Source organism: Camelus bactrianus, chromosome 11, assembly GCF_048773025.1.
Source record: "Camelus bactrianus isolate YW-2024 breed Bactrian camel chromosome 11, ASM4877302v1, whole genome shotgun sequence".
Lineage (NCBI taxonomy): Eukaryota > Metazoa > Chordata > Mammalia > Artiodactyla > Camelidae > Camelus > Camelus bactrianus.
The window spans coordinates 37,974,272-37,999,113 of NC_133549.1; the positions used below are offsets into that span (position 1 = coordinate 37,974,272).

The 24,842-nt window shown below is 41.9% G+C and overlaps 1 protein-coding gene across 1 annotated transcript in view; it reads right to left on the bottom strand.

The window, feature by feature from the left end:
- Positions 1-24,842, bottom strand: part of SORCS3 (sortilin related VPS10 domain containing receptor 3) — a 565,587-nt gene that overhangs the window by 185,301 nt on the left and 355,444 nt on the right. The window contains exon 5 of the mRNA XM_074373664.1: positions 7,948-8,021. Within this exon, the coding sequence (XP_074229765.1) occupies positions 7,948-8,021 (74 nt within the window). The remainder of the gene's footprint in view (positions 1-7,947; positions 8,022-24,842) is intronic.

Genomic DNA, 24,842 nt, shown 5'->3' on the forward strand with positions numbered 1-24,842 from the left:
AGACAGTAGCTGTCTACAAGCCCGGAAGAGAGCTCGCTGCAGAAACCAACCATGTCTGGCGGACTCCTAGCCTCCAGCAGTGCGAGGAAATAAACTTCTGTTTTCTAAGCCACTCAACCCATGGCAGTTTGTTATGGCAACCTAAGCAGACTAATAGACAACCCCAGCCCACACTGGAACAGAGCATCCTTAGATTTCCTCAGTGACAAAAAACAGTGATTCAGGCAGGAGCCAAGATGGCGGTCGTCTTGCCTACAGCCCTATATCCAACTGTGTGTTAAACAGCCTTCAGTCTGATGTCATCTCCTTGGGCTGCTTGGCTCAATATCCTTCTCTTTTTTCTCTCTCTAGGGTTCTCCCTGACCCTCCAGTTCTCATATCCCTCATATTTCCTCCTCCAGGCTGCTAAGCACAGCTCATTACTATCAATGTATTCACTTACCCCACTTCTTCATGGAGGAAGCAAGACCTAAAGGAGCAATCTGAGTTTCAGGAAGACGAGAGCAGTCAAGGTGCCCTACTCTAAGTGGGTCTCTCCTGACCCCTCCTCAAAGGACAGTAACTGGCTGAAATCTCACCCACCATGAGAACAACAAAATTTGCTCCCCTCTGACAGCTTATTAGTGAGACTCCCTTATTTCTGAGCTGAACGAATATTTCTCATGTCATCCACATGATCGTCTGGGTGGAATTAGCATTTGGAAGTCATGTGTCTCTATTCCAGAGAAACCAACCAAAAAGCCGGGGAAAGAAAAAGAAATGGTGTTTCCATTTGTGCCTTGAAATTTTTCTCACACTGGATTAGGGGAGTGGATGTGGCTACCTTTGAACTCTCTGTGTTTAACACAAAGAAATCTCTTCAGATGCCCCAAGGCAGGGTCAAATATGACCCTTTCTCTTCACAGGAAAGAATCCACCTAGTGTACAGCTACAGATATCTCATTTCCCCTCCTTCATAGAATGTATACGCGTTAAGCATAATTACCACGTGGGTCCACGGAGTGTACTTCATCTTGATTTCACCCAAATAGGTGAGCGTTCTGTCTTCCTCAGCGCACTGGCTGATTACCATGTGTAGCTTTTAAGCACTGCATCTGCTCTTAGCATTCAGGCAGCTCTTGCAAGGCCAAGATGCAACCAGACGTGCAGTATATGGGTGGCCCCCACCAGCAAGTAGAAACTGATTTCTGCTTGAAGCTGAGCTTTCACATCTCCCCTCTTGACCTTGCATGTATTATTCTGAATGTAATGTATTTTTAAATTGCTGCACCATTTAAAAAATGCAAGGGAGAGTTGAATTAAATATTATCTGTGATGTCCCCTGGTTTGCAAAGGGCCTCTAAATCTGATCCCTTCTATCAGGTCGATGCCTAAATCCCATTAGTTGAGATCACAAATGACCGTGTTTGCAAAATCATAGCGTACATTTAGAGGCGGCTTAAAAAATTCAGCCCATAATATTAACTTTGTTTGAAAAGATCTTGATTTTTCCAGAAAGCAATCTCAAGCCATTCTGCTTGTTCCTTACCTCTGTCTCTGTCATGGGATAATGTATTAATAGCCTAAAGATGACTCGCCATGTAGTTTTTCAGGAACCACAGTTTAGGAGCCCATCCTTGAAGCAAAATATAGGATACTTTTCAGAATACGAGAGATCTATAGAGTTTAAATGAAGTAAAGGTGTAAAAGGGCTCACCCAGCCACGTTATTTCAAGGTAATCATGTCCCATTTTCACCTGCTGATTTTCTGCCCTGTCTTCCATACTCAGAGCTGCTAGTAGGCTGAGATGGGTAAGCCTCAGACTCAGATACATACGATTTTTATGCCTTCAGTGAAATTAGCACTTCTGTGAATGGGTGTGTGCACACTTGGCTCATGTACACACACACACACACACACACATTGGCAATCAACAGTATTCTCAAAAATTAAAATCTTTTCATCAAAATGTAAAATAGAATAGAATAGAATGAAACAAATTTAGACAACCTCACTATGAAACTTAGCAGCTGAAAACAATACATATTGTCTCACTATTTATGTGTGTCATGACTTAACTGGGTGTCTCTGACTCAAGGTCTCTCACAAGGCTTCAACTGATGTGCTGGCCAGGGCTGCAGTCTCATCTGAAGGCTTAACTAGAGAAGGATCTGCTTCCAAGCTCACTTGTTCCTCATTGGAACCCAGCTATTGGACTGATGCCCTCAGTTCCTCACTATTGACTGTAACCTCTCTCAGTTCCTTGCCACGTGAGCCTCTCCATAGGGCAGCTCACAGCATGACACATTGCTTTGACCAAGCAAGCAAGAAAATATACCTAAGACAAAAACCACTGTCTTTTTGTAACTGAATCTCCAAAGTGATATCTCATCACCTCTGACACATTCTTCTCACTAGAAGCAAGTCACTAAATTCAGCCCAAACCCAAAGGGAGGGGACTACACAATGGCATGGCCTCCAGAAGACAGAGGTCATTGGGGGCCATTTTGGAGGCTGCCTGCCACAAGAAGGTAGTAAGCAATAACTATAAATAGACTCATACTTGTATGTCTTAGGTGGGAATATAAAATGGCACACAAATAATATTCTAGTGACAGGTGTTAAAGATATTCAAAATGTGTGTATTTTGATGTAACTATTCCCCTTCTAGTAGTGATTGAAACAAAAATGTTAAACCCTAACAGTCACCAATCCCCCCTCCCCCATGTTCTGAGTGATGTACACTGAACAAATATTGAGGGGCAGGGTGAGAGTGGTAGATGAAGAGGTAAAGAAGAGATGGTCTATATAAGAAAAGATTATGATATTTGGGGAGAAAGGTGTAGGTATGGAGGTCCTCTGGAAGGGGATGTGCTGTGGACAATTAATGTTGTTGATCTAGAATAGTTTTAGAGATCATGGAAAGAAAAGGATAAGATAAGAAAGTAACTATCATGATGGTCAGGATTTTGTACAGATACATAAGGACAAAGGAGTTTTAGATTCACTATGTGCTGTGTGATGTAATGCTTCTTTGCCACCCCCTTCAATAAAATGTTCAACAAAAAACTACGTTGTCATGAAATGCTTTCAGTGTTGAATTTGGGTAACACAATTTGAATGTGACACTCTGCTGAGACTGGGAAAAACACAATCAAGTTTCTATTTGGAATACCTAGGACACTGGTCCAAGAAAACAATCCTAGATATTAAGGAAATATGCATAAAATGTTAACGAAACTGTTATTTATGATAATGAAAAATATGAAAATTTCCAATGTCCAATAAAAATAGAACACAATCATAAAGGATGTATCTTTACATAATGAAGTGTTGCACAGACAATTAAAAAGGCTGGTTATAAAGATTTTATAATAACATAAAAATGGTTATAATAGAACATTAAAAGGGGAGAAGGCAGAATTATACAAATTCACGTGCAGTATGTTTAGGCTACAAATCAAAGACCACATGCATACAAAAAGAGATTGGGAAAAGCAAGAACAATAAAAGATTGGAAAGGAAAGATTGCAGTGAAAGTCCATATCTTCCCTTTCTCCTAGGACTTCCCATCTATACACACCAGGAGGGACACATTTTGCTTCTCCATCCTTCCTACCCTCCCTCTTGACCTTTCTGAGAGAGAAGAGAAGCTGCTGGCACAGGCGTCACCAGAAACCTACAACAAGTAAGTCAACCTTAATCAAAGGACAACAGGACACCGAGCCCAGCTTGACTGTCCCTACACACCAGCCACCCTTCAGCTTGCAAACAGGCGTCACAACAGCTCGAAAGAGTCATCCACAAGGAACCCTGTCTTTGTGCCCCTGAAGTGGACGGATCCAGAACGTGTTCTACACCCATTGACTTCTCTTTTTTAATTAATGGCTAGTCTATTTTTTTTAATCTAATGGCTAGTCTATTTTGCAAACCAAATACTCAAGAAAAAGCAGAGGGGGTATAACTCAGTGGTAGAGCATTTGACTGCAAATACCCAAGAAAAGGGGTAAAAGTTTAAGTTCCTGATACCTTAGGGTGTATTACTTTATCAGAAAACTCCTTTAGTGATGGCAAGGAAGAGGAACAAATGGGCCCTGATCTTTCAGGAGGGAGAATAATTAAGAAGTTCGTAAAGAAGAGACACTACAAACATTCTTTCTCTCTTCAATGATACTGCACAAGCCATCATGATACTGTACAAGCAAATGCCATCAGAGATCAGAGGCACTTAGAGGCCAATCCAGTTACACAGAGAACTCAGTAAGGCCCAGGATGCCCATGCCCTCATTGAAAAAGATGCCAGAAGACAGCGAACATATAGGGAGGGGGAGGGGCCACAGAAGCAAAGCTGTGAACCATAACAAGTATTCACATTGGATGTGTAACGAAAATCATCTTTCCCCTGCAGGATGTGCCTGCCTATTAAATACCTCCCAAATGGAAGAGTGGAAATACTGTTTATTTGCAGCCCAGTAGGATATTAAAACAAAACAAACAAAAACACAAAAAACAACAACCACAAAAAAACCCACCTCTTCCCTATGATAGCTCTGCCCAAGCAAAGACTAGAGCAAGATTATGTTAAGATACTTATCCTCTTCCGTGCTCTCCCTGCTAAGTAAAATTGCTAAAGCAGTTGGAGTGGTGCATAGGAGCATAAAACAGGTCGGTAATCTGCCTGTTAACCAGGTATCAAATGAGTGAAAGGGTCACATATAAAAGAGTTTGCAAAACAGCCTGATTCTTGGGGCATGAGTTTGATGGCCAGGTCATTCCACCGTGAAAGATTCCTAGGTGACCTCTCTTGATGGCATTGGAACATCTGGAATTCCTAAAGAAAACTGTATCTTCAGGTAAAGATTTTTATTATTGATGCTAATGAATATTACGCCCCATGCCCTGCCTAACCCACAAACACTTTTGGGGCACCAAGGAGGAAATGGATAATAATGACAGCCCCTTCCAACTCCCAATGCATTTCACAGCCATTACAACGATCATCACCGTAGATGAGAGAGAACAGATTAAGTAAGTATGCAGTTGATTCTTCTTCTGCACCCTTGGCAGAGACCACTACTGAATCACAGTGTTCTTCCTTATAAGGTCTCCCCGAGGCTGCTACTTTCCACCAGCTGAAGGTGACACAGGAGAAGAAACCTAGTACTCATGAAGGATCTATCCCTAGGCATTGGAAAATCTCTAAATGATAGATCACAATATTTGGATAATATTTTGTTTGGATTTCATATTCACTCTATTTGTCTACATACTAGAAGATAAAAGTATTTCATGTCAATGTCTTGTTTTTGGCATGGCTGCTCTGCCCGCCTTGTGTCCCTGCCATCCCTAGCACCACTTCACCCTGCCTCATCCCTCCCAAAGGAGTAGATTTAGGGCTTTTTGTTGTTGTTTTTTGTTGTTGTTTTTTCCACATCAGAAGAATTATGACTCAAGAAAGAGTGAGGACAATAAAGTTAGGTTGAGATGTGGATTCTGGGCAGTAAATTAGACCCATTTAATTGTCATCAGATGCCCACGGGCAAACAATCTCACCACGCTTAGGATTCAAATTTGCATCCCAGAAAACTGACAAATCACTTAGGAGTCATGTTCTTCAGAATCACTCATAAACATAGGACTTAAAGACTTGTAATTTACAAGTTATAAATCTGCAATGGAGAAATGAAATTGCGAAGTGTCCAGTTCTGAAAGGGTTATATCTTGCCCTTCCAATAACCTTATGAAACTGACAAGAAGAATACTGTTCCCACCCCATAGACGAGGAAACCAGAGCTTGAAGAGGCTCTGTCTCAGCCAAGGCTGTGCTCTGCACCCTGAGAAAGGCACACTCCGTCTTTTTTCAAGGAGGGGTTGAGTCAATATTTCTACCCCTAACCCATACAAGCCATGTCTCTTCAGCATAAGTGGTTTAGAGCTTTCGATGGCCATGGATTCTGTCACTGGGGAAAAAGGTCTGTGTACAATGAGCTTTTCCTTTGCAACTCCTATGACACCTAAAAGAATAATCACGGCAATTATACATCAGAAACCGAGCAGTGATAATTACAAAAAGGGAGATTTCAGCTACCACGTGGCTGGCCAGCACAGGCAGTAACTTATATTTTCCTATGGGGACCATATTTGAAAGAAGCACAGAGTAGAGAAGAGATGAAATTATCAGGACCTGGGGATTTATTCTTTCTGCTACACCAAGGAAGGGAGAAGGGCAGACAGCAGCTGGAACATTCTCTTCTTGCTCTTTGCGAAACAGAGGAAAACACTGCCCTTCATCCCCTTTATTTAATTTCCTTCAGAAACAATGACAAGGCTTATCCAGTCCATTGTACCTTCCTTCTCCATCAGTTCACTTCCTAGTTGGCCAACTGCCTTACCATCTCAAGAGCTTGCTCCAGAAATAGCAAAGAGCTTTTTTTTTTTTTTTTTTTTTTTTTTTCTGAGGAAATTCTGAGTGATGGCACACTGAGAAATTAGTCCATCTCAGCTGAGCAAAAGGCTGTAGTTAGATAGCTGGAACATCAGAAAGACACAAATTTCCTGTTTCTGACTTAATCTGTCACAAAATCTTAATAATTCTAAATACAGGCCAAATAATCATTATCATAATAGTTATGGACCAAATAATAGTTGGCCTGAAGAGGAAAAAAATACTTGGAAATAGTCCAGGTATTGAATCAAAGGCACCACTCCCAAAGCCCTTTTCTCTCCTAGTACTCTGTGTATAATAGGACACGGTTGATTTTCACAGTGTGTTTCAGCAATCAGCATTTTAATTCTGGACATAGTTTTGTAGGTGCAGAGGGGACTGGGTGAAACCATTGCTAACAAAGATGCTGGAATGAATGTATGTACATACAAGGATGTATAGATGGACCTCACCCCCCATACACACACACACCCCCTACCCCTACCATGTGAAAGGCATAAAGGGTCATCTCATGACTTTTTAAGGGAACAAAACCAAAGTATCTAAGATGAAACATGGAATACGTACTACTTTCAAACACTTATTTTTTTTCTGTTTTTCATTAAGCATGCCATTTAGCATGTTATACCCTTTGGTACGTGCTTCCCGCATACATCCCTTCATGTATTTGGCCATCACTTCTGCTCAAATGAAAGCAAGATACAAGTAAGACACATTTGCACATTCTGGCAAGGAAGAGTAAAAGGTAAAATTACACCCAAGGTAACAAGAGTGTGCATGTAAAAAATTACCAATTAATAACGACACTTTCTGATTGGAGGAAGGGCTAATTTTCCATCTGAAATGTGTATTCACTCTTCTAAAAGGTTTTTCAACATGTGCTCCACAGAAGTTGTTCTGAAGGATCGATCAGGTGTGACATGAGGCAGGGATTCAGGAGTGAAATGAGTTTGGGGCTCAGTGACTTAATACCTGGCAGCTTCCTTCACCCTAGTCGTCTCTTGAGCCTTTAATATCCTCATGTGAATCCTGAGTCTCCAGGAGGCGAGAGCTAGATAGTCATTACCTAAGATTATCTGACCAGAGAAATGCTTATCTGACCAGAGAAGCATTGTGTGGAATTAGTATTCTTTGGAGTACATTCTAGGAAATACTGTTTTTGAGAATAAGTTCATAAAATATCTACTTTTCCCCAAAAGAAGGGAGGTTCACACACAGCTAAGAGTACCTGGTCATGACCTTCTCATAGAGCCCTCTAGCCCAGTGCTTCCCAATTTAATGTGCACATGAAATCACCAGGGATCACGTTACTCAGTAAGTCTTAAGGGGGCCTGAGAGTCTGAATTTCTGACAAGTTCCCAGGTGATGCTGAAGCTGTTGGCCCATGAACCCAAATTTGCATAGCCAAGGGCAGGGACACATGTGACTTCAAGGGCTGAAGGTGTCCAGGGATTGCCCAGAGTGCTATGCTGTGTGATAATTCCTTATCCAAGAGGGTGGTGAGACGGCGGATGGGGCTTACCAGTAAAACCTGTTGGGGGTGATGCGTTCATGCATGAGCTGCCACCGTCTCCCGAAGTCCATGGAGCTGTAGAGCTGCAAAACAACGAAGCAAGGAGAGCATAAGCATCACGGGGCCACTGTTCAACAGCAATGCGCATGTCAACCCCCTGGAGATGAACATTCCAACCCACCGAGTACCTGACACAGGCATCCATGTTACCCAGATAGAAACGTGAATTCGACCATGCTATGCTTATCACAGCATCCTCTACATCAATATATATCCAACTGACCGATGCTTTTGAGCTGCAAGTCAACCCATTTCTGGTGTCATCTATGTCTCTCCTTTAGGGGCAAAGCCTTAGGTAAAATTATATCTTCCCTTTTTCTTCAAATTCCCTGAAGTCTTTAGCTATATCTAAAACTATTCAGCAAAATTTATTTTAAAATTATTTATTCAACAACTCCTACATGAAAGGCCCTCAGGAGGATATGAAGCTAAGGAAGCGGTAGGTTTTGTGCTCAGAGGGAAAATAAGGCACATATGTAAAGATGCGTATCAGCTGATGGTTGAGCCAATATTATAAGCAAAATATTATGCTTTTTTACAAATGCCGACACAGAACAAGGCAGAAGGAAGTGGCCTTCAAGTTTATAGAAACAGGGTCAAGTGAAGTTATCCCTAGAATCTCATCCGTAGTAGCTGTTCACTAACAGGGACCTGCTCTGCCACACCCAGGTAGTGTTCCCATCTGTAAGGTTTGAGTCCGTAACCTTACAACACAAACAAATATTTTTGTATGAACTTCCGGTAACCTCAAAAAAGCTTTGAGGGGTTTGGATAACTTTGGTCTCATTTCAATTTAATTCGGCCAGTGTTCACCATGAACTACATTTTTGAGTCTCTTCTTTGTTCAGTAAATAACAGATGTGTATGTGTGAGTGTGTGTGTGTGTGTGTGTGTGTGTGTGTGTAACTTAAAATAGCCTGTAAGGTAGTTAAGGAGATATATTAGCATTTGCGATTTATAGATGAAGATACTGACACTTGGTTCTACAAAGTGACTACTGGAACCATATGGAAAACCAGATGTCAATCCTGATTTTTACACTACATCACCCCAACTCTCACAGTGTTCACCCAAACAGGGCCCCCACTCCACGAGTAAATACAGATTACTATGTGCCCAGCTCTGCACACAGGGGAAAAGGCAAAACTCCTCCCCCATTGCTCTTGGTCTCTTTCTTTACTCATCAACTTAGTGAACAAAACATCGCTAGCTCTACACCATGAGCCACACGGAACCGCAGTCACTTCTTCAGGAAGCAAAATGGGTAACCACTCCCCACCCTCAAACAGACTCACAGGGACACCACGTCACAGGGCAAGACGAGGCACAGGCTAAGGCCTAGAAGGTGAGAGACGGGAAAGATAACCTGTGGCAAAACTGGAACAACGAGGCTTTCTGGAGAGATAGATCTTGAGCCAGGCCTTCTGAAATAGGTGCTGTGGACAAGAAAGAAGGTGGACAGAGATTTCACTGGGTGCAGGAGACAATGAGAAGAAAGGTGTCAGTGTGGGCAAGCCCTTGAGCTTGGCTTGTGAGGGAGCTTCTAAGAGACATGAGGGATGCAATGATGGTTGCTGGCCAGAAGCAGATGGAGGTTGTCTATCGGCCTATCTCTCTATCTCCCTATCCATCCATCCATCTACCTATGTGCGGATGTTTTTATATCTGTATGTGTATTTACATTGGAGAGGGGCTTGGGAGGATGGAGGGGGTTTGTGAGGACCAGACCATCACATTGGGAAAAACATATCCACCTAATTTATTGCAAGGACTGAGTATTCCATGCAGCATTTTAAGAAATCGATCACCCTCTTTCCTGTGTCAGATGTCTGACAGACATCTGCTCAGACTTAAGACAGATGTTTCCAATTAAATATATAAGAGACTGTGGTTGGAGCTTTCTGTAACCCAAAGATATCAATGATTCTCTATCAGCCCTGGCTCCAATCAGAGCAAAGAGAGCCCCAAATTCCTTCAAATAAAACCCACCATGATTGGGTCTTCCTCTGCTTCAAACTCTAGAAACAGGTCAGGGAAAATCCCTGAGAGTTGCCCTGACACTGCTGGAGTCTCAGTCCCCCAGGGAAGTCGTCAGACCTTCCCTCACGGAAGATCTCGGGCATGCCACCCACCAGGACTCCCGCTTGGCACACCCTCAGGAGGAGCATGGCTCCTCTCGTCTCGTGTTCTTCCCAACAGAAAGAACCAGAGCTCAGCTGCTGATCTCCTCGTCCAAGCCTGTTCCACTTCCTGCCTCCCCTGTCTCTGGTTTTGCTTTTTCAGCTCTTCAGTTTGACTGATGGGAGAAAAATTAAATTGAATTCTCTGCCTGGAGGCTGATTCAGATGAACAGAAAGAGCAGGCTACTATTCATTAAGGGACTTGGGCTAGCTACCTTGTCTCTCAATCTACAGTAAGTTGCTGAGTCGGAAGTGAACTTTCTTCTCCCACAAGATGTATCTTTGCAGCCTCTCCATTCATTCATTCATTCATTCATTCATTCACTAAAAGTGTACCAAGCAACCACTATGCTTTAAGCACTGAACAGAGTGCAGGGATTACAAAGGTTAAAAATACCATGAAGAGTAGAAGACGGAAATTCAGACAATTGCATTGCCATGCAATACATGTCATAATATTAGTACTAATTATCTATGCAATGGTAAGATTGGGGGCAATTGATATTTCCTCTTTTTTGGGTTATCAGGACTTTTAAAAATCATTGTGAACATGTATTACCTTACTAATTTACAAAATGAAAGCTCTGACACTGAAATAGAAATAAAGCAAACAGACAAGCATCAACAGAGTGTTAGAAGATTGTTTAATGATATGAAAATGCTCATATATTACTTAGTTTAAAATGTTATAAAACAAGTATATAGTGATGTTAATTTTTTTAAAGTATTGCACAACTTGAAATACGTAAGAAAGGAACAAGCCAAAATATTAGCAGTAGTTATCTCTGAATTGTGGGATGACGGGTACTTTATAAACTTTTTAACACTTCCCATCATTTCCAGATTTCTTTACAATACATATATATTATATTTCAATAGTAAGATAAGCCAATGCTTTATTCTATTTATATTTTATAATAATAATTCTATATTTATAATGTACACATTATATTTATCTATCTTTTAAAAAACTAAGAATTAAAAATCCAATTTTTTTTTCATTAGGGAACTGGAATTAGACACAGCCATATGGGATTTTCTACAACATGGTATTTCACAGAGGTTATCATGGATAAGGGTGAATCCTTCCTTGGACATTAGGCAATGTGTTAACTCATATAAACTCAGTGTTTCTACAGTTCTGCATGGCTTCAACCCAAAGTGTTTTATGCAACATTAAAATAAAATGTATTTTCCAAATAATAAACATTTTAAAAACATTTCTTGTTTATGCAAAGCTACATATATGAGACCCTGTTCTCCTCCATATCCTGCCTTATGATGTCCCCTCCTGCAAGGACGTCATCCTGGATTTTTACCAGAGAACCATCTTTATCCTTTCCCGCTACATGTTGTGGCCTCATCTCTCTTAACAAGCACATAGTCAGTGGCGACACATACACACAGAGCCCTAAATGAATCATCGGAACAGCTGGAAAACATGAAAGAGCCCGCTCTTTTCCTTATTGATTCAGTTATTAGCTCCCTAATTACATCAGCCTGCCAGGGGAAAGCATCTGATAGCTGAAGAACTGAAGAGGCAATTTAATCAATGTAATATTCTACAGGAAAAACAAGTTGCATCTGGAGAGCTGAAGTTCAAAGAATAATATGATCGCATCAGGAGGTTATGGGTTGAATTATACCCCATCCCCCCCAAAAGATATGTAGAAGTCCTAACCCCTACTGTCTCGGAATGTGACCTTATTTGGAAGCGAGGTCTTTGCATATGTAATCAAGTTAAAATGGGGTCAGAGTGGGCCCTAATCCAATATGACTGATAACCTCAATAAGGAGAAATTTGGTCACACAGATAGACAGGCACAGGGGGAAGACAATGTGAAGACCCCCCCCCAGAGAAAAGGCCATGCTAAGACAGAGAGCTGGAGTGATGCACCTACAAGCCAGGGGATGCCAAAGACTGCTGACCAGTCACCAACAGCTAGGAAGAAGCAAAGCCTCCCCACAGGTGTTAGAGGGAGCATGGTCCTGCTAACACCTCAGTTTTAAACTTCTGGCCTCCAGAATTGTGAAACAATGTATTTCTATTGTTCCAAGTCATCCAGTTAGTGGTACTTTGTTGTAGCAATCCTAGAAAACACATGCAGGCATCTTAGACCGGCTACCAAAAGCAACAATGACAGAGCTTGCTACATTTCTCCACGTTTTCTTTCTCCATTTCTAGGCATTGAGTTGTAAAGCCAGAAGTCTGACTTAGAGCCATACTGTAGAATCTGTGGTTGAAAGCCAAATTCTCATTTGCCTATATTTCTCTGTCCCATGCATTTCCACCACATCCCTAAAGATATTTTCCAAGAATAAATGTGAATTCATAATGACCATATGGCCATAACCAGACATAATCAGGAGAGGCAACAAAATACACATTTTATAGCAGTGTTTGGTGTTCCAGCCAGACTCCCTAGAGCTCGCAGATCTCCCATGAAGAGGGAAGGATGGTTTGGAATACATTTATGTAAAACTCTCCCCTGTGGGCCAATGCAAACTTAGTGTGTAACTGTCCTGATTTTTCTTCTCAAAACCTACACGGTTTCAGTAGCGTTCTGCAGAGTAGCCATGGCGGTCTTTGTCTTTCAAATAAACAGGTTGCTTTCTGCTTAAAATAAGAAGCTCTCTGTACCTATTTCTGTGGTAGCCCCAGAGTGAGTGGGAGGGCTTGGCTGCTCTATGTAGGGTAAATCCTCCAGGTTGTGGCAATACTTGTGGCAGGAAGGAGAGAAACCAGGGTCACACAGCCACAGAGTCCTTTCCAACACTTGCCTCTGGTTCCTTTCTCAGCCATTATCCAGAGAACTCCTTTCCGTTTTTTTAAATTGAATTATAGTCAGTTACAGTGTGTCAATTTCTGGTGTAAGGCATAATGTCTCAGTCATATATATTATATATATACATATATATATATATATTTGTTTTCATATTCTATTTCATTAAAGGTTATTACAGGATATTGAATATAGTCCCCTGTGCTATACAGAAGAAATTTGCTTTTTTAATCTATTTTTATATATAATAGTTAAGATTTGCAACCCTCAAATTCCCAAATTTATCCCTTCCCATCCACTTTTCCCCAGTAACCATAAGATTGTTTACTATGTCTGTGAGTCTGTTTCTGTTTTGTAGATGAGTTCATTAGTGTCTTCTTCTTTTTCTTTTTTTAGATTCCACATATGAGTGATGTCATATGGTGTTTATCTTTCTCTTTCTGGCTTACTTCACTTAGAACTCCTTTCTTGACAGCCAGAGGAAAGAATTCCACCCAACGTCCCTCTAAGCTCTGGGTACACAGACAAGAACTTTTGTCCTCAGCAATCACTTCCCTTTGCCCTTGGGAGATATAAGGCAACTACACCATATACATATCTATTAAAAAAGACACAGGCATTCAGCTAGTCATGTCCTTTTATTGGAAAAGGCAGCATTTTTCTTCCCTTCTCGAAGATTTCTGGCCATGAAAGCTTTTTCTCTCAGATGGCTTACATCATTCGTTCCTCCGTTTAGCAAATATTGACCAAATGCCTATTAAGAACCAAGCACTGTTCTATGGATTTAGGAAGCCAGTGAACCAAAAAGACAGAAGGTCTCTGCTCTCAGGAATCTTACATCCTAGCGGAGATCAAGAACTCAAATGCCCTCAAGTCTATGCTGTGGACATGTAGGGGAGGTATAAGAAAATACCTAGACCATTATTTGTGTTCTTTAGACCCAGATTCACGTTGCTGGCACTTAACACATTGAGGAGGCTTCTTTACTCACCCAAGAAGGAGATCTTTCCCATTTATACTGAAACACTTGACGCTGTAGGGTTAGCTTTCATTTTCCTGCTTTTGATAGAGATGTGAGTTCAGAAAGGTTTCACCGTCCTCCTAACTCTAAGAAAAACATGGTACAAATGTGATAATGTTTGGCAGGTAACATTTCGCCACAAGGCTGAGGAGAAACAGGGAGTCCAGACAGCTTGTGCTCCATCTAAAAATGGGTGTAGCTGTTCCATAGCTGAACAAGAGTGCTAATCCAGCGTGGTCAGGCTTTATAATTTTTAAGGGAACCTGAGAATTCAGCTTTTATATGGGAAATCTCTATATTTTCAATTTTGGAAAACATTTAAAATTTTAAAGTCTATTTGCAGGGCAAATAAAATACGTCTTAATCCAGATGGCCAGGCTGCCTGAGGACGACCAATTTGCGACCTGAATCTTAGCGTCGACCTACAACTGCTTGAATTCAGGAGAGAATGGGACTATATGACCTTGAAGTAGGAATGCCAGATTTTTACTTTATTAGCAAATTAAAATACAGAATTCCCAAGTAATTTGAATTTCAGACAAAAAGTAAACAAATTTTTGTGTGTAATTACATCCTATGTAACATTAAGGATATGCTTATATTTTTAAAATGTTATTATTTATCTGAAATTCAAATTTAATTATATGCCCTATATTTTTATCTGCAACCTTACTCTGAAGTCTCTCCCGTTCCATTTCTAAAAATCTAGATTATAAGATGCATCCCCTTATACGAGGCTTCTTTATTCTTTGACATTGGATACAACTAAGTCAATAAAATAATCTCAAAATTATTGTAAAGACTCCCTGGAGTCAATTAAGTCCAACTGTTTCACTCAGTCGATTTAATGTTAATTGAGCATCAGCAGGGGCTACACTCAGTGCCCGGTGTGATGATACAAAGGTGAGTGACACAAGGTTCTTGGATCTCCAGAAGCTCAAAACCTAGACGGGAAGGCAGACGTGTCCACAGGTAAGCGCAGCACAGCGCAGGGAGGGCCCTGCCCGTGGCGGCAGAGGAGGGCTGGCAGGGCTCAAAGAAAGGAGTGGTCAGTCCTGCTGGGCTCGGCCCCAGGCCAGGGGCTGAGTCAGAATGGATGAGTAGGAGCTGGTCTGAAGGATACGTTCCCCCCAAAAAACACTGCAGTTAACAAAGGTGAAGATTTCTGGACATTAGGGAATATGTTGGAAATAAAACAAACATTATCTCATCCTCCTACAAAAGTACAATTCATTTGGCCCAGGATCAGTGAACGCTGGTCTAACTGCCACATCTCAAAGGACAAAGAGCAGACGTGGAGGAGGAGCCGAACAAGGCCATCGAAAGGACTCAAGAGGAAGAGGAGAAAACAGCTCTGCAAGTTGTGCGTGGGTGTGAGGACACAACGGAGACAAAGACGGGCTGTGAGAGCGAAGAGCATAAAAGCAGAGAAGTCTAAGTAGAGACACGCTTGTTTACCAAACTTTGAAACATCCTCCCTGGCAGATCACACCACCACCAAAAATGAAGAACTACTTTTAAAAGCAAGTTCACAGAATTCATTACTCTTAAGAAGTTGGTGAGAAAAGCACAGGATATCCTGTAAACAGTTTCAGACTCATGCTTCTCAACGTTTGTCATCAAAACATCTCTAATAGCCAAGGGGAATAAAGCAAAGCATCCCACCAGAATCTGGAGGTCTGACCTTAAACACGCGGGCAAAAGGGCAAGCATTTTCAGGTCTCTAATTCTCGCCTTCAAATTCCATGGATATTCTGTAGTCTACTCTGTATCTGTGCTTAGAATAAAAAATAAACGTCTTCACAAACTTTCAAGTGGACTCCCCAGGAAGACCCCCTAAATCTACCATACTCTATACACCATGGCCCCCAGGGGTGCATTTTGGAGTCCCAATTTGAAGAGTGGGGGTAAGTGACACCAAAACTGGTTGCTGCATAATTAGGGACTGGGTGCTCTGGGTGGGGGTGACCCATTTAACCATCTCAGGTGTGGTTTTTCTGCAGGGTGACTACAAGGAGAGGGGTATGACCATATCTATGAGGACTGGAATCCTGGATTTGATAAGAGGAGATGCCCTTGGGCAGGGTTTTTATTTAATGATTTGACCAAGGGAGAGGAAAATATGTAGTTCTGGCCACGCCATATTTGCAAGAAAGCGATTCCATCAAACTCTGTCCACTAACACAGCGAGCTTCGTTTTGCCCTGGCTTTTGTATGACTCCCCGTGCCTGTTCACCTGACTATATCCCCCATTTCAGAGGCCATATGTATGTTTGGATAAGCAAAGCCTTCTATTTCCCAAAGCAGTGTCCTACTCCCTGCTAGAGGTCCTGGTGACTCTAAAGGTCCATTTGAAAACACAAAGCATAGATGGTGCTGCCCCGTGCACCCCAGTACCCAGCCCGCGGGTGGTATAGACTGCTCTCCTCCCATCGGGCATGCAGAAACCGGCTCAGAATGGTAGTAGTGTCTACGCTCTGTCAAAGGGGTGACACCATGCTCATTTCCCATCTGCCTGTTCCTCCAGGATTCTCTCCACCAACCTCCCCACCCCCTCATTTTCCAAGTTCCAGCTACACTTGCTTCCTTTTGGCTTTTCAAACATGCCAAGGAACTCTCCAGTCCCAGGGCCTTGGCACGTGCTGCCCCGTCTACCTAAAATGCCCTTCCTGCTCTCTGCACTTCTCCTTCTTCCTATTCATGTACTGAACTGCTACTCAAGTGTCAGGTAAACACAGAAATAACCCTTCCTAGGGAAGCCCTCCTTGGTTACCTCCTGCCCCAGACGGCACCAGGTCCACCTGCCGTCTGCCCCAATGGGTCTCTAGTCTCTTGTTCATAACATCCACCAAGGTCTTTATATATTTGTGTAATTATATGGCTGATGTCTGTCTTCCTTTCTAGGTCGTAGGGATTGCTACTTGAATAGTGCCAAGTGCTTAACACAGTGCTGGGGCCGGGAGAATAGATGCTCAGTAAATATTTCCTGAATGACCACATGAATATTCCTGTTCAAGTCTTTTAAAGTTCTATTCCTTCCCCTGAAAGCCCCCTCTTCCCTTCCCAAATTTGTCTAAATTCTACCTTTCTTTCAATATTAGTTTGAATTGCCTCTGGTCCATGAAGCCATCCTTGGCCACACTTGGCCAAAAGAGACAAGATTACAAGAGAGAAATTGAAGAACTAATTTCAAAAGCAGATTCATAAGACTCATACCTATGAGAAGTTGGTGAGAAGGAAAGAGTATCCTATAAATAGTAACTCTTTTCTCATATTTAACACCCAGCGTCCAACCAGACTCGAGTAACGGGTTTCTCTTCTAAGCCCTTGAATTGCTTTGATTTAATTCATCCAACATTGATCTAGTCATTCACTCCCTCATGCATCAAAGCTTCTGGTAATCTCTTCAGGTAGATTAGAAGCTCCTGGTTGAAAGGAATCCGATCTGAAATCTAGATTCCACCCCCCCTCTAAAGAAACTGCCACCGGGCTGCCTGACAACATAGAACTGGAGAATAATACATTTTCATGTGGCCTTAGACGTAATCTGGACAATTCTTTTTACACATGGAGAATCCAAGGCTCTGTGACTTGCCTAGTGTAACACAGCTAGTCAGGTGTTGAGCTGGAATTCGAGCCCAGGGTCTTGACTCCCGCTTCAGTGCTGTGCTGTACTGTCTTTTTTTTTAGGTTAACTGCTTGATTTTAAAAGAAAAACAAGTTTAACATAACCTCACAGGAATAATGGCTCATTTGGGTACACCATGCATGAATGACTCTGTACCTTGAATGTATCCAGCACTTTTATTTACAAATCATTTTCACAAATCATTTTATCCTCTTTTGTGCCGAAGACTATTTTCTGAGCTAACAGTCACATAAGACAATCTTACAAACAATTCACATGGTATTTACCCAAATCCATTCTTTTGTCTCCACAATCATATTCTCTGGACCATTTTCCTTGGCAATCAGATTCCATTCACTTTTATACATTACAAATTTGAAACATCTCATATTAAGCAGTACCCTTGGAACACAAATGTCGCTATTCCTCATAAGCTGACTTTATTTGTTCCGACCCACACCCCTCCCCTGTGCCTACATCTCTCCTTAATGGTTTTGGTCTCACATCACTTCCTATTATCAATATTCACTTTATCACCTATTTTCCTGGCCTTTTCACTGCATTTGATTTGTCTTTAATTTTTTTCCAAGTTCAAATTTGTTTTTCCTTCCCCAAAACCTGAATCTAAAAGAGGTGGGATAAGCTTTTTTTTTTTTTTTTTTAGTTTGATGTCATTTATTTGATTTAAACTACTATCTTTAAATATCAAAACAATAATAACTGCCTTCAATTCAGAAGAAATAAAGACTTTAACTACCTTACGAAACACCATTTGCGACAAATCTCCAAGTGGACTGTTTAAACATGTTGAAGATTTTAGTATTAATATATGGCCAGAAAAATCTAAGAGTTTATTCAAACTCAAGATAGTAAAGGAAAAAGAAGAGTGTGTACTGCAAAGTCTACTCTTTCAGAAAAATAAAAGGAAAGCGGAAAAAAAGAAACTTACATTTATGGAGAATCTGCCCCTGACAGGCATTTCTATAAATAGGTTAACTGACTCAGAATAAACATGGATGGTTATTTCTGTCCACACTTCCCTAGGAGACCTTGGAGGCCCTGTGGGTGTGACGAACTTGCTCAAGATCCCAAAGCAAATTCCAAGACATCTGATTCCAAAGCCAGTGTTCATTCCACAACAACTGCTACCACTGAAAAATGAGTGTTATCAAGGAAACAACCTGAACTGTAAGGGGGTTCAAACTATGTCCTAGAAAAGTTATTGGAACTTGGGGTTGTTGGCACAGAAAATTGACCAATGAACAAAGAAGTTTGTAACTGTTTACAAATATGGGAAAAAGTTGTTCTGTGGAAGGATAATGAGGCTTTATCCTGCTGCATCAAAGGGCAGAAGCTGGACCAAAAGGTGATCTAGACAGAAGTAAATGTTGGCTTGATGTAAGAAATAATATTCTAATGGAAAGAACTCCCTGAGGCTGGAATACGCTGCCTCATGTGGCAGCAAGTTCTCCAGGGAGTTACGAGATGTGCTTAAGTAGAAGATGGATAAGCACTTTGATTAAGGTGATATCATCAGGAAATTAAAGTGGCAGATGGGGTTTAAGCCAATGAGTTCTTAGGTCTCTTTAGATATATGATTTTCGATTCTTAATCCAAGAGCAATAATCCTAGGAATAGAACCCAAGGGAATATTCACTTCTGATGCTTCTTAAACAATTGTAAAAGATGGCAGAGGAACTTTGTTTGCAGGCACTCAAATGTTGGAAAGGCCCAGGACTCTGTGTGGCAGGCTTTGATAGATTCATTCAGCCTCCCTGTACCTAAGACCTTTGCAAAAGGATTTTCAGCTCCTCCCTTCAAGAGCTAGAATGCATTTCCTCACCCCTTTGTTTTGGTATCAAGATGCAGTGGAAGTGACACTGTTCCAGTCCTGAGTGTAGTCCCTAAGAAGCCTTGGACAATTTCAATCCTTCAGAATACTGTACCCCTGGGTGAACAAACCCATGCCAGCCTGCTGGAGGATGAAGGACCACATGGAAAAGAACCCAGTCTACAGCCATCTCAGACCAGCATACAGCCAGCTGAACTCTAACTAGAAGAGAGATCCCAACCAAGGTCATCACAACTACCAACTCAACCGCAGCTGATCAGAGACACATGGATGAATCTAGCTGAGACCAGAGAAATCACCCAACTAATCCACAGAGTTGTGAGCAATAATTAATGTTTACTGTTTTAAGTCTCTATGTTTAGGGAGAGTGGGTTACACAGCATTAGCTAGCTGATACATAGAGCTTAATTACAAGGCTTAGATCTATCAATGACCTAACTGGGCTGTTTTGAGGAAAAAATTTATATTCCTCAATCTCAGTCTCTTACATAAGTATAATGAAGAGATTTCTCCACAACAGTGACTGTCAAATTTCAAAGTTATTCAGATACCTTGTTTGAAATGTATATTCCAGGCCCTCTCCAGAAATTCTGATTCAGGAAGTCAAGAGTGGAGCCCAGAAGTATGCATTTTAATCAGATATCAGATATCATTTTAACAAGATATCTAATGTAGATGCAGAGGAACCACACATTGAAAAGCTCTGTTCTAGATCATTCCTGAGGTAGCTTGGACATTTATAAGCTCATCACCTTCAGTCAATTTCTACCTCCATCACAGGTCGATGATACCTGGCTGAATATTTGCAGCTCCTTGGAGATGGGAGTGTCACAGATGCTCTAGGGCCCATTAGAGTAGAGTGACTTGCCCTTAAGTCAGACATCTTTTGGCTCCTGGGAAACCCACTCCTAGCGCCATCACAGAAACCAGAGCCTTGCAAAAGGAGATGGGAAGACTACTTCCACTCAAAACTATTCTGTTCAACTGCCAGTGCTGGAATACGACTAAATAGCAAATAGCCCAGCTTCAGCTAAAATGCACAGTAACAGCTGGACTGTGTTCCCTGAAAGTACAATGCATTTATTACACAGATAATTAGACTTCCCTCCAGATCTAAAAGTCATATGGTCAGTGCTTTAAGCAAAGGGGACTTACTTCAGCCTAGTCAACCCTAGCCCAGAGCTCTCAGAAAGTGCTGATCCTTGGGTTCTAAATGGGGTGAGGAGGGAGCTGGGGTGGGACCAGCAACTGCTCGCTGTTCTTCTGCTCTTGGCTTTAGTGACCCAAATCAGTGGTTCTCAACTCTGCATTAGAGTTGCCCAAAACTTTTAAATAATACTGATGCCTGGGCCTCATCTTAGAAAACGTAAATCAGAATCTCTGGGAATAGATTACCTGGTCATAGGTATTTCTAAAACTCTCCAGGTAATTCTAATGTTCAGACAGGGTTGAGTACTATTGGTTTAAAGCAGAGGTTGGCATAGTATGATCCACCTGTTTTTGTAAAGAAAATTTGATTGGAACCTAGCCATACTCGTTCGTTCAGAGTTGAGTGTTACAATAGAAATCATATGGCTGGCAAAGCATACAATACTTACGATTCAGTCCTTTACAGAAAGTTTGCCAACCACTGCTCTTAGGTACTGATCTTTAGTAGCAGTTAAGAGAGGTCCTAAGAGAGATTTTATCCTAAGTGCCTTTTGGCTTGGTCCCCTTTTACCTGTTTCTCCAACACCAGGAGCCCAAAGTTAACAACAACAACAACAACAACAACAACAACAACAACAACAAACAATTACTAATGTCTAACAAGTATTAATTCTGTGTCAGGCATTTGGTTAACTGGTTTGCATCACTGTATTTACACCTTACAACCACCCTGTTGAGGAATCATGATTATCCTCATCTTACAGAACAGAAAACAAAGCTTTGGAGAGGACAAAGTCACTGGTCTGAAAACACAGGGTAAGTGAAGAGGTCAGATTCAAATCAGGCTCTCTGATTCCACGGCCCATGTGCTCAATAACAACACAAGCCAAGATTCACATTGTGGAAACGTGGAGCTTCTGAGCCAGACGGCAGCGTGAATTTCCAGAGACAGGGACAGGGAGGTTCTAAGAACCCCTACCTTACAGGACCTCAGTGAGATTAGGGACAGCATGATGCCTACACAAATGAAAATGCCTGGTCGACTAAAACTGTGTTTTGTCAGATTTTTCTTCCAGAGACATTCTTGACAATATTCTACGAATTTATTTTTTCAGCCATGTAACCACTCAGTAATCTAGTGAACACCTTTTGTGAACCAGGTATGGTTCTGTATTCCAAGGTTACAAAAGATAACAAAATTCTGGAAAACGCAGGCTACCAAATATATATCAACATACAGATACATGTGTATACATACATATACATGTATATGTACATATCCATATATGTGTATGTATGTGTGTATTTGCATACTGTTCATTTCTCCCACTACCATGTAAACTCCATGAAGTAAGGAGTCGGCAGCCTTTTGTCCTTAGAAACACTAGACAGCAATGTGTGCGGGCCACTGTGAATAGTGGAATACCAAAGAAAAGCACAAAAAATACAAGAGACATGGCATAAAACAGACCATGAAAAGGACAGCTGTTTACAGTCTGAGACATGAAACAAGAAGGCAGGACATCACCTTGTTCAGCCTCTGTTTGAAACACAACCAACAGGTGACTCAAATTTTTGGCTACTCAGCACAGGTTTGCGAATGACCACGAATATATGTTGAGTACTGACTCGGGGGAGATAAGTGAATTTTAACGAGCAGGTAAATTTGCAAATACGGAATCCGCAGATAATGAAGATTAACTGTGTAACGTCATGCAAAGATAACCGCCAAGGGGGACATGAAAGCAGGATAAAGGGGTGCAGCGAGCCAAGTGAAAGCACTCAGGGAAGGCCTCTCCGAACCACTAAACTTTGAGCAGAAACCCAAATGAAGGAAAGAGCAGGTGCCGGGAACATGTAAGGAGGGACCTAGGAAGGAAGAGGAGCAAGGAGGAAGGCCCTGACGTGGGAGCCTGGTGGCATGTGGGAGGAGCCTCCAGGCCGGTGTAGGTGCCGCGATGCTCCAGAGAGAGAAGCATCAGGACATGAAGTCAGAAATCAGGACGACTTTGTGTACGAGGCATGTCTGCCCTTGACAGGGCCTTGGGTCTCCTGTGCACGATGGAAGTGTACAGAGGCATGTGAGGAGAAGTCTGCCACAATCTGATGTAAATTTTAAAGATCACCAGCAGAAAGTGCGGGAACCACAGGGAAGAGATGATCGTGGTGGCCCAGGGAAGATGGGAAGTGGCTTGCATTAGCATGTGAGTGCTCGAGTTGGGAAGGTGGGGGGCTTTGCAAAATATTCTGGAGGTAACGCCAATAAGATTTGGCAATGGATGGCTGTGAGGTCTTAGAGTAACAGAGGAATCAGATAATTCAAAGATTTGGGACTCCTATCAACGGAGTGGTAGAGGAAGATGAGGGACTTGATCATATTCAAGATATATTCTGAAAGTAGAAATGACAAGATTCACTGCTGTACCAGAGTTCAGTTTGAGAAACAGAGATGATTCCTAGATGTGGAGCCTGTGGAAAGGGGTGTCCTTTACTGTCATTCAAATCCGGAAAAGGAGTAAGTTTGGGGAGTTTGTTAAGAGTTGCACGTATTAACTTACTTTTCTTTAGATTTGTATGTGTGTGGGTAAGACCAAGAAGAGAGTAAATTATAAAGAAGTAATAGATACTCATCAATCTGTGTATGCTCTGCTCTGTACTAGGGTTAGGCAGAAACAAATCCAGCCTCCATGGGGGAGCTTGGAATCTAATGGAAGAAACAGACAAATAAACAGGTGATTATTTAAATTTTCTTTTTTCAGTACAGGTTCTGAAGCAAGAGAACGGCAGGCAATGCCCAATGCAAGACAGAAGTGAGATCCAAAAATCCTGATCTGGGGAGTGAGGGTAGAGCTCAGCGGTAGAGCGTGTGCTCAGCATGCATGAGGTCCCGGATTCAATCCCAGTACCTCCACTTAAAATATAAAAAGTTAGAATCAAAAAAAATTTTTTTTAAAGTATAATCTGCAGAAACTCCAATTTCTCCCCAAAAGACCTAAGGAAGAATGATTTTGCTGGTCTCATCAATACCAAGTCAAGAGTTTTCAGCTCAGTTGATGATCAAATTGCTACTAGGTTCTCCTTGGGAAAAAGCTCATGAGGAGGCTGGGCAGGCCAACAACCACTGGGACATCAAGTGGCATGTAAATGTCTCCGCACTCAGAGGACAGCCCTCAGCAATCAGGACCCATGTCCCCATGTTCATTCACTTACCTGCTGAACTTGTCCGTAGATGCGCTTGCTGCTTTTAATGGGTAACCAGGAGCAACTCTTGGGGAGAGACCATCAACAAAGCTAAAATCCTCAAGCAAGGGAACAGCCTCCACAAACAAACAGAACACAAATTCCTCCAAGGTCTGAGCAAGGGAAAAAAGCTCTCCCGAGGAAAATCTCTGCTGAAGGCAAGATGCTTCTTTTTTTTTTCTGAGTTTGTTTTGACCCTTCTGGTCCCAGCACTGACAGAGATGAAACTGCAGCATCAGACACAATCCCTTCCCCAGTCCCCTCAGTACAGCTGTTAGAGGCCAGCATTTTCAAAAAACTTAACTGTAGAAATCCGAGAGGGAAATAAATAAAGAAAACATAAAGACAGTGAAATCGTTGCATGCACAAAGCAGAGGTTCCCGACCCTACAATTGCTAAGAATGTTACCAGGAACACGGGCTCAGTTTGGTTACACGTTCTATCCGAAAGTTCCACATTCAGAAAACGCCCCTGTTGAACGTTTAAACAGATAACTCATACACACACTCCTTGGCCACCTCTTTTCTAGCTAAATGCCTGAAGTTTCCACCCCAGACCAGTGGAGGTTTGTGGGGGAAATTAATGGGTATCGGGACAGCTGAAGCTCCCCTGGGCAAACAAGGCAAATCTTGGATTCCATCAAGCATTTAACAGCCAAGACTCAGATCGGGTTGGGTAAAGACCTAATCCCCTCTTCTCTGTGTCCCCTGCCCCTATTCCAACCTATTGCATGAAAACTTTGCATTTTAGGGCTGGAAGGGTCCCATGGGATCAATGCTGGAGTTCCCCTTTAAAGCCAGTAACCATGAAAAGGACTTAGCACACCTTTTTCTGACTGTAAAGTGGCCCCACAACCCTCCAACGCTAGCATTTCATACTCAAAGATGAGTGAAAAACAACCAACAGTCAAATGCATTCTCAGCTACATCAGTAGCTACAAGAACAAGAAAGTGCGCCTAGTCCTTTGAGAAAAAACAGGCAGATCACCCAT